At 42.7% G+C, this 10803-nt stretch overlaps 2 protein-coding genes across 3 annotated transcripts; both read right to left on the bottom strand.

Annotated features, from left to right (window-relative positions):
- LOC127933121 (zona pellucida sperm-binding protein 3-like) lies at positions 1–2933 on the bottom strand. Its single transcript, XM_052529867.1, has 8 exons — positions 2353–2933; positions 2022–2140; positions 1832–1935; positions 1582–1759; positions 512–629; positions 350–432; positions 201–289; positions 1–125 (listed from the first exon to the last, which is right to left on the bottom strand). The coding sequence occupies exons 1-8, from the start codon at positions 2887–2889 to the stop codon at positions 49–51; spliced, it is 1305 nt and encodes a 434-aa protein (XP_052385827.1). The 5' UTR covers positions 2890–2933; the 3' UTR covers positions 1–48.
- Positions 2934–8196: 5263 nt separating this feature from the next.
- Positions 8197–10549, bottom strand: LOC128031827 (zona pellucida sperm-binding protein 3-like). 2 transcript variants are annotated; one of them, XM_052620306.1, is made up of 8 exons: positions 9974–10549; positions 9643–9761; positions 9453–9556; positions 9203–9380; positions 8710–8827; positions 8551–8633; positions 8402–8490; positions 8197–8325 (listed from the first exon to the last, which is right to left on the bottom strand). In XM_052620306.1, the coding sequence occupies exons 1-8, from the start codon at positions 10508–10510 to the stop codon at positions 8246–8248; spliced, it is 1308 nt and encodes a 435-aa protein (XP_052476266.1). In that variant the 5' UTR covers positions 10511–10549; the 3' UTR covers positions 8197–8245. The 2 variants fall into 2 exon arrangements, with proteins under 2 accessions (XP_052476266.1, XP_052476265.1); XM_052620305.1 differs by having other exon boundaries at positions 8197–8328; positions 9974–10548.
- Positions 10550–10803: the final 254 nt, after the last annotated feature.

The following is a 10803-nucleotide window of genomic DNA, read 5'->3' as shown; positions in this document are numbered from 1 at the left end:
CACGGTTTTCGGTTTATTGGAAGCAAGCAATAGGGTTGTCCCCATTTGTTAAAGTCCACCTAAAGACTTCTGTCGCCCTTGAACCATTACAGGACCGAGTGAGGCCTTGCCTTCCCACTGAACACCTATTGAAAAAGGCAAATACCCAAGTCAAGTAGAGCACATGAAGTGTCAGAAGCAATCTTAAAGCAGCTACCTACCCCCAATAGGAGCATCACGTCCCCCTTCAGTACCACATGTTGAGTCACAGCAAGCACAAACCTGGTGGTTCCCGTCAGCAGCAAGCCACCTGCAACAAGAACAATCAGACACGGCAGCTTCATCGTGTTCTTAAGCAGCATGAACATACCCGTTGGAAAAGGAACAGGATTTGTGGAGAGCGTCACTGGGTGCAGAAGCAAGAGTGGCCTTCACGGTACACGTTATGTAGATCTGCAAGAGACACCGGTTAGGGTTCACAAAACCAAAGCAGATGGGAAGAGGACTCTGATTCAGTCAATATAGTACGTACTGAAGGACTGGATCCTCCCTGGAACATGAAAGCCTCCAGCTGGAACCGGATCTTGTCTTCCTGGGTCCGAGGCAAGAAGCGGGAGCTTGAAGCTGTAGCCTTGGCATCCACAAGGCACCTGATAAAGAGTGGGTGAAAAGTAGGGATGGGTATCGTTAAGGCTTTAACGGCATTACTACTCCTACCGATACTGCTTAACGGTCCAGCACTAAAAACTGCTTTCAGTAGCACCGCTACTAAAAAAAAATAAAATCCCCATACAGCTATCAGCGGTTCCTTCATCTTGGTTGAGCTTTCAACATTGTTACGGAAAAGGGGAGGAAGTTACATGACCTGCAGTGCACTTGCGACATTCTGAAAAAAAACCCCGCTTCCATTACGAGCGGGCATACCGTGCACCTACATTTGAAATAACGAACTTGAGTGATATGTGAACGGCCCCTTGCCCTCATGCGTGTGTGTGTGCACCGTACACGCGTACTCCGCGGCGCGCATGACAGATCTCACAGACAAGCATCTTAATATGATCGCACATTAGAAATGTTTGGTGAGATAAGATGTGCACGATAACATTAAGAAAAGCCATAGTACATTAATTTTTTCCCTCCAGTACCAAAAGCAGAACCGATACAGTCAGATCTTATGGATACTACGGGCTTTCATAATTTAGCCCCGGGCTATTTTAATACCGGGTTTCGGTACCCATCCCTAGTGAAAAGAGGTTTACAGCCAGTTGCCCGCATCAATGTTTGTGGTTAACGCTGTAGTAGGGGTTCGTAGAGCGAACCAATTCCTGCCCAGAGCACAAAAGACTGTGGGCAACATATGCCATTAGAGTGCGCACAAGTCCACGCTTAAACCAAAAACGGAAATGCCAAGCTACGCTTCAGACAAGTTTTAAAACGGTCATACCATTTACAGTAGGATGAACATTGGGACAGTCTCAGCGACCGTGAAAAGCACTTACCAAGAAGAGCTAAACCCTTGGTCACTTGACTCAACCTAATTCTCAGGGATCGAGTGCTCACTGAACAAACTGAAACCATTCTAGAGAAGTGACAGGACTTTACCCATGATTCTCAATGAGGGAATATCTCGGAACAGAAGTCACATCAGGTACTTGGGTGGCCACACAGCGGTCCACAAACACACGCAGGGGGACGTGGTTGTACACCTTCACAGATGCCTCAATATTAATAATGTCACCCAAGTAGTAAACATTTGAAGGCCTCTGATTGGCCCAGTCATCTGCAAGAGGGAAGAACGGTTTAGGCACAGCCTCATTTCACAAGGCTTAAGATCTAAAGAAACTAGACAAACCCATCATGAGGTTCATGGAGAACACCAAGACGTCTTCAGCAACCTCCGTTGAAGCATAAGGAACCCAAGTTGGCCTCAAAGCATCACTGCTCACATTATGGAGCCTGTTGTTCAAGGGGATACCAAATAAACCGTTTTCCGGTTACAACACCATAAGACACTGCTTGAAGACATCCATTGAGTCACTTACCTTTGATAGTGGCATTGAATGCCAACAACTGCACCCTCAGTACGGGTAATCGGTGTGCCAGCAAATGCCACAGGGGTGTAGGTAACAGCAAAGGTGTAGACTAGCTCATCCGCAGTCATCTGTAAGAGACGGAAGTAGTTACCAAATGGGTTCGGTTCAATTACACTTAAAAATAAGGTTCAAGAAGGGCGTTTCTAGCAGTTCCCCAAAGCAGCTGTCAGTTATCAGGTTTCAGAAACTGAAAGGTTCGGTGGAGATTTAACATTCAACAAATACTAGTGAACAACCCTTGCTTTTATTGGTTAATCCAGTAAGACGTAACCGTTCTTACCATCAGTACACTATTGCAGTCCTGTAGTGCATATTCGAGGATGAGCACCCCAGAGGCAGAGTCCTCACCAACAACAGGACAGCCTCCCATAGACAAACCAGATGGCTGGATCAGCTGACCATTGCTGAACATATCCTTCTTTACCTCCACATGAACCCGGTCCTCACTGCATTGAACAGCCACACTACTGGGAGTCACAGGTTTCCTCAACTGGAAGTTCACCGCCAACTCACGTTGCACCTCTGGAACAACGGGAAACTTCCAGTCCAAAGGCTTGACTGGACCCTGCAACAGCTGCTTCTCCTGAAGACCAAGAGGGTCTTGCGCAAATTTTCTGTAGTCAAGACTCGGAAGCTGAGAAGCCTTTTGGGAAGGATTCAAGAACCCTTGAGAAGAAAGATCAGGAACTCTGGAAGCTGGAGCTGATTGCGGCTTTCTGCTGCTTGGACTTTGACGGTGTTTCAAACTTCCCAATGCACTCTTCAGATCAAAAGCCACAATCACAACCAACACTAACACACCTTGCAAGAACCCCATCCTAACAAACTTTGGCACAATGCTACACTACACATCAGTGTTGGCTTTGCTATTTAATAGAGCTTTGAATTAAGGTGGCTCCTCCCCTTTCAGCTTAATTGATTAACTTTGATTCTCCTCTGGGCTTGTAGAGTTTATTCATCCCAAATTTAGAAAAGTCAAGAACATCACTACCCAATAGAAAGCTAAGAACGTTTTATCTGTTTAATACAGATAAAACAGAGGTGATGATTTTTGCCCCAGAGAACATTACCCTTAAGATTAGGCAGGTCCTTGAGGGTCTATCATCATCTGACTACAGTGACACGAGAAATTTGGGTGTCATTTTTGACAGATCGATGTGTTTTAACAGTCATGTTAAGTTTGTGGTTTGTACCTGTTTTTTTCCACCTCAGGAACATTTCTAAGGTTAGATCTATGGTTTAAATAAAAAGAGAGGGAGATGCTTGTTCATCCTTTTATTTCTAGGACCAGCAGGAGATCACACATTACTCCTGTGCGTAAGACCCTTCATTGGCTTCCTGTTGGATTTTAAATTATTACATTTAAATTAAATTAATGCATTTAGCAGATGCTTTTATCCACAGCGACTTACAGTGCATTCAGGCTATCAATTTTTACATATCATGTGTTCATGTGGATATAGAGTGCATTTTAAAATTCTGGTCATTACTTTCAGAGCCTTGCATGGTCAAGCACCCTCTTACATCCAGGATCTTTTGCATATACATACTCCATGTGGGTCTTTGAGGTCTTCAGGCCAAGATCTTTTAATTGTTCCCAGAACACATCTTAAGACAAGAGGTGACTGTGCTTTCTGTGTTGTGGCTCCAAGGCTCTGGAACTCGCTCCCTTTTTTGGACAAGCTTTTAATTAACAATATGATTTGTTTGTTATTGAAGTTTTATGGAATTTATAGTTGTAGTGTTGTACTAGGTGTTTATTTGAACAGTTGTTATTTTATTTTATTGTCTATTTTTATATTACTGTGCAGCACAGTATTATTTAAAATTATAGTATTTTCTCTTCTATGCTGCGTGTATAACATGGTCAGGTTCAGAGGTGTGTCAGAACTTTGCTATATTGTCTTCTTTGCTGGTTTAGGTTTATTGATTTGATTGATGAAAACAACAGAGAAACACAATTGTTAGGTGAATTTTCTTTTCTGATAATACACATTAATGTAAGCTGAGCATTTGCTTCGTTCTTCAGTATGCAGTGTGTTTAACACAGTCAGGTTCAAATGTGGGTGCAAAAAATCCATTAAAACTCTAGCAGAGGTTTGTCAGAACGTTGCCATTGTGGGCAAGTGAGAAATGTTAAACAAAGCAATATGCTAAAATGATGAAAATGACTTAATTTTACTTTCAACTCCTTTTACATTATCCAAGGTATTAACATTAACATTTTTCATAACTCTTTGTAGGACATTTCCGTACATAAATGTAAGCACTGTGGCAGTAGTAATGGAATATTTCAGAAAATGTACTCTTGTACACTTGATAATAAAGTACTTTTAAAAACAAGTACTTCATTACTTTTACTTAAGTAGACATCTGACTTGTACTTGAATAAGAGGTATCTGTACTTTTACTCAAGTAATGAAGCTGTGTGCTCTGTCCGCCTCTGGTTAGAATTGACCTGCTCTCTTCATCTGATTGTGGTTGTATCTCTCTATTAACGCTATTGGATCTTAGCGCTGCGTTCCACAATTTTGACCACAACATTCTGAAAACTAGAAAACTTTGTTGGCATTAATGGAAGGGCATTAGCATGGTTTAAATCATACTTATATGAGCGCCATCAATTTTTTAGCAGTGAATGAAGAGATATCATATCGATCACAAGCGCAGCATGGAGTACCACAAGGCTCAGTACTAGGACTTCACGCTTTACATGTTACCCTTGGGAGATATCATCAGGAAACATGGTGTTAGCTTTCACTATTTTGCTGATAATACTCAGCTCTATATTTCTTCTTGGCCCAGCAAAACATACCAATTTGAAAAACTAACGGAATGCATAGTCGATATAAAAAAACTGGATGACAAGTGTTTTCTTACTGCTAAATTCTGAAAACTCCAGCAAGTCCAAAATGTAGCAGCTAGAGTTCTTACTAGATCCAGGAAGTATGACCATATTAGCCTGCATCAATACTGCACTGGCTACCTATTAAACATCGTATAGATTTTAAAATCTTGCTTATTACTTATAAAGCCATCAATGGTTCAACACTTCAGTATTTGAAAAAGCTCTTGTTAGATTATAGTCCTCCACATCCACTGCGTTTTCAAAACTCTGGCAACTTGGTTATACCTAGAATATCAAAGTCAACTGCGGGCGGCAGATCCTTTTCCTATTTAGCGCCTAACTCTGGAATAACCTACCTAACATTGTTTTGGAGGCAGACACACTCTTGCAGATCAAATATAGATTAAAGACCCATCTCTTTAACCTGACTTACACATAACACACTAATACGCTTCTAAAATCCAAATCTGTTAAAGCATTTTTAGGCTGCATTAGTTAGGTAAACTGGAACCGGGGGCACTTCCCATAACACCCAATGTAGAAGAATGGCATCTACACTAATATTTGTCTGTTTCTCTCTTATTCCGAGGTCACTGTAGCCACCAGATCAAGTCTGTATCCCCATCAGCTGGTCACTTCAGTCACCCGGATCCAGTACTTATCCAGCCCAGATGGTGGAGCAGCATCTAGAAAGGACCTCTACAGCCCTGAAAGACAGTGGGGACCGGGACAGACCACAGGAAACAGATGATTCTTCTGCACAATCTGACTTTGCTGCAGCCTGGAATTGAACTACTGGTTTTCGTCTGGTCAGAGGAGAACTGGGCCCTCGGCTGAGCCTAGTTTCTCCCAAGGTTTTTTCTCCATTCTGCCACCGATGGAGTTTTGGTTCGTTGCTGCTGTCGCCTCTGGCTTGCTCAGTTGGGGTCACTTCATTTACAAGGATATCGTTGACTTTATTGTAAATGATTGCACAGATACTATTTAAACTAAACTGAGCTGAATGGTGACATCACTGAATTCATTGATGAACTGCCTTTAACTGTCGTTTTGCATTATTGACACACTGTTTTCCTAATTAATGTTGTTCAGTTGCTTTGACACAATCTGATTTGTATAAAGTGCTATATAAATAAAGGTGGCTTGACTTGAAAAATTTATTTTTTATTTTTACTTAAATTGCACTGCTTTTTTCTTTGATTATGGATGTTTCTGTCCAAGTCACTCATGGAAAAAATTGCATGTTGCATAACAACAACAACAAAAACAATGACATCAATTCTCTGTTTGAACTGGACGCTGCATATATGTTTGGGATTAAAGCAATAAATTACTAAAATGAAAATTGTGCTCACCCTCAGGTCATCCAAGATGTAGAGGAGTTTGTTTCTTCATCAGCTTTATAAAAATGTAACATTGCATCACTTGCTCACCCAGTGAATGGGTACCATCAGAATGAGAGTGGTTTCATTGCGGAGCAAGTGATGGATTTGTGATGGACTGTCAAGGCATATTGGGAAACACACTAAAAATGATGAATTATATTCGGTGATGCGAGGACAAATAAAATTGTCCAATTGAATTTAGCCAACATATAGAAAGCAATTAGTTCACAACATAAGATGCATACAAAATATCTGCAGAGCTTCTGGGAAGTGGGTGTTCATGTGGAACCCTAGGGGCAGAGACTCCGATTGGCAGAAGAATTTATAGCATCATGGGCAACAGATTCAACATAATTCTTTAAACTGAGCTTAAACCAAGTTCACAGTAGTTCTCTTCAAAGGTTAAGTTAACTTCCCTAGTGAGAAGGGACAGAATGACTACCAATTTCCCCACATTTAGGAAGGAGACACAACTCCTGTCTTGACAACAACCTGCTCCTTAACACCAATAAGACAAATGAGCTCATTGTGGACTTTAGGAAAAAGAAAGCACACATGACCCCATCCACAGAATGGTTGAACGGGTCTCCAGCTTCAAGTTCCTGGGAACTACCATTTCTGAGGACCTGTCCTGTAGGGACATTTTAAATGCCCATTGCACAATCCAGCTGTCCATAGTACACCTATTTGGCTATAAAAAAAAAAAATTCAAAAGCTTGGCAAAAGAGATGTTTTTTTAAATCCAGATTTAAAACAGAGAGGGTGTGTCTGAACATTATCAAAGAGGCTATTCCAGATCTTGGGAGCCAAATGCAAAAAAAAAAAAAGCTCTACCTCTTTTAGTGGACTTTGCCATCCTAAGAACTACCAGAAGTCCAGCTTTTTGTGACCTCAAGGAGTGTGATGGATTGTAGTGTGGTAGAAGCATAGACAGTAAAAGAAATGGACACAGCAACCCCATTGGAACTCAACTGAGACAAGTGAAGCCCATTTTTAGCACTTCCGTTTCTGACGCGCAGACTCAAACGAAGCTTGACGACATCAGCAACCTGTCTGACAGCTGTAAATCTTCTAGTAGCTGTGCGTGCAAACTGCCATCGTTAATCTTGCAGAGACTGAGTTCTTTGGCGTGAGTGAGCAGGAGTAAGTATTCTGATTAATTATTTTGTATAGTATTTTAAAATGTAACGCCAGTACGCCATATTAAGTTAATTGCCTGCGAGCTTCTCCTCCTGTCTGTACGGTAATGCGACAGAGTCGAGTGGTTATGACGAAATCGTTAGCCTATTTTTACAAAAACTGTTTCTACGGGGCAATAATGTAACAGAAGGTAACGGAGCCCTTTTTAAATTCTCGTGTATCTTTAGAAATAATGGACAAAGAGTCTTTAAACGCCTCAGATGTAAAGTTATTCGCTGTCAAAATGACGCCAGAATGAATGGGAGTCAATGGGAATGCTAACGCAAGTGAAGTTCTGCTAAAAGATAGCAGCCCCCACCCGACTTCAACTTCCTTGCCCCCTGGGTAGAAGGCTAGTTAGGTATACAGGAGCTAAACCATTAAGGGTCTTACAGGGGAGTAGTAATTTGTGACTGATATGGAACATAGATAGCCAATGCAAACACTGTAAAATTGGGGTAATGGGGGGGGGGGGGGGGGGGGAGATAGAGGACCTAGGATGGATCCTTGTGGCACTCCATATTTTGCCGGAGATAAATGAGGACTAAATCTTTAAGCCTGCCCTTGAATACCTGTATAGTTTTGTAATCTGAGCATGTCTGAGGTGCCAAATGCAGCACTAAGATCAAGTAAAACTAGCAATGAGATGAACCTAATCCTTAGAGCACAAACCCAGAGCGTTTAAACTAGACAAGAAGAGCAGAAGCAAGAACAAGGTTGTGCATTTATTGAAAGTCAGCAATAGGGTTTCCAACACCCATTTATTGAAGTCTTGCTAGAGTCTTCTGTCGTCCTTGAACCATTACAGGACCGAGTGAGGCCTTGCCTTCCCACTGAACACCTACTGAAAAAAGGCAAATCCCCAAGTCAAGTAGAGCACATGAAGTGTCAGAAGCGATCTTAAAGCAGCTACCTACCCCCAATAGGAGCATCACGTCCCCCTTCAGGACCACAAGTTGAGTCACAGCAAGCACAAACCTGGTGGTTCCCATCAGCAGCAAGCCACCTGCAACAAGAACAATCAGACACGGCAGCTTCATCATGTTCTTAAGCAGCATGAACATACCCGTTGGAAAAGGAACAGGATTTGTGGAGAGCGTCACTGGGTGCAGAAGCAAGAGTGGCCTTCACGGTACAAGTTATGTAGATCTGCAAGAGACACCGGTAAGGGTTCACAAAACCAAAGCAGATGGGAGAACGCAGATTCAGTCAATATAGTACGTACAGAAGGACTGGATCCTCCCTGGAACATGAAAGCCTCCAGCTGGAACCGGATCTTGTCTTCCTGGGTCCGAGGCAAGAAGTGGGAGCTGGAAGCCGTAGCCTTGGCATCCACAAGGCACCTGATAAAGAGTGGGTGAAGAGAGGTTTACAGCCAGTTGCCCACATCAATGTTTGTGGTTAACAATGTAGTAGGGGTTCGTGGATCGAACCAATTCTTAGCCAGAGCACAAAAGATTGTGGGCAACATAAGCCATTAGAGTGCGCACAAGTCCACACTTGAACCAAAAACGGAAACACCAAGCTACGCTTCAGACGAATTTTAAAGCTCTCATACCATTTCAGTAGGATGAACATTGGGACAGTCACTCTCAGCGATGCCAAAAGCATTTACCAAGAAGAGCTAATCCGATGGTCACTTGACTCAACCTAGTTCTCAGGGATCGAGTGCTCACTGAACAAACTGAAACCATTCTAGAGAAGTAACAGGACTTTACCCATGATTCTCAATGAGGGAATATCTCGGAACAGAAGTCACATCAGGTACTTGGGTGGCCACACAGTTGTCCACAAACACACGCAGGGGGACGTGGTTGTACACCTTCACAGATGCTTCAATATTAATAATGTCACCCAAGTAGTAAACATTTGAAGGCCTCTGATTGGCCCAGTCATCTGCAAGAGGAAAGAACGGTTTAGGCACAGCCTCATTTCACAAGGCTTAAGAGCTAAAGAAACTACACAAACCCAGCATGAGCTTCATGGAAAACACCAAGACGTCTTCAGCAACCTCCGTTGAAGCATAAGGAACCCAAGTTGGATTCAAAGAATCACTGCTCACATTATGGAGCCTGTCGTTCAAGGGGATACCAAATAAACCGTTTTCTGGTTACAACACCATAAGACACTGCTTGAAGACATCCAGTCAGTCGCTTACCTTTGATAGTGGCATTGAACGCCAACAACTGCACCCTCAGTACGGGTAATCGGCGTGCCAGCAAATGCCACAGGGGTGTAGGTAAGAGCAAAGGTGTAGACTAGCTCATCCGCAGTCATCTGTAAGAGACGGAAGTGGTTACCAAATGGGTTCGGTTCAATTACACTTAAAAATAAGGTTCAAGAAGGGGGTTTCTAGCAGTTCCCCAAAGCAGCTGTCAGTTATCAGGTTTCAGAAACTGAAAGGTTCGGTGGATGTTTAACATACAACTAACACTAGTTAAGAACCCTTGTTTTTATTGGTTAATCCAGTAAGACGTAACAGTTCTTACCATCAGTACACTATTGCAGTCCTGTAGTGCATATTCGAGGATGAGCACCCTAGAGGCAGAGTCCTCACCAACAACAGGACAGCCTCCCATAGACAAACCAGATGGCTGGATCAGTTGACCATTGCTGAACATATCCTTCTTTACCTCCACATGAACCCGGTCCTCACTGCATTGAACAGCCACACTACTGGGAGTCACAGGTTTCCTCAACTGGAAGTTCACCGCCAACTCACGTTGCACCTCTGGAACGATGGGAAACTTCCAGTCCAAAGGCTTGACTGGACCCTGCAACAGCTGCTTCTCCTGAAGACCAAGAGGGTCTTGCGCAAATTTTCTGTAGTCAAGACTCGGAAGCTGAGAAGCCTTTTGGAAAGGATTCAAGAACCCTTGAGATGAAAGATCAGGAACTCTGGAAGCTGGAGCTGATTGCGGCTTTCTGCTGCTTGGACTTTGACGGACTTTCAAACTTCCCAATGCACTCTTCAGATCAAAAGCCACAATCACAACCAACACTAATACGCCTTGCAAGAACCCCATTCTAACAAAGTTTGGCACAATGCTACAATACACATCAGTGTTGGCTTTGCTATTTAGTAGAGCTTTGAATTAATGTGGCTCCTCCCCTTTCAGCTTAATTGATTAACTTTGATTCTCCTCTGGGCTTGTAGAGTTTATTCATCCCAAATTTAGAAAAGTAAAGAACATCACTACCCAATAGGAAGCTAAGAACGTTTTATCTGCTTAATACAGATAAAAGAGGTGATGATTTTTGCCCCAGACAACATTACCCTTAAGATTAGGCAGGTCCTTGAGGGTCTATCATCATCTGA

The sequence above is a fragment of the Carassius gibelio genome, chromosome A17, assembly GCF_023724105.1.
Source record: "Carassius gibelio isolate Cgi1373 ecotype wild population from Czech Republic chromosome A17, carGib1.2-hapl.c, whole genome shotgun sequence".
Taxonomy (NCBI): Eukaryota; Metazoa; Chordata; class Actinopteri; order Cypriniformes; family Cyprinidae; genus Carassius; species Carassius gibelio.
This window is presented reverse-complemented; position numbering and strand designations above follow the sequence as displayed.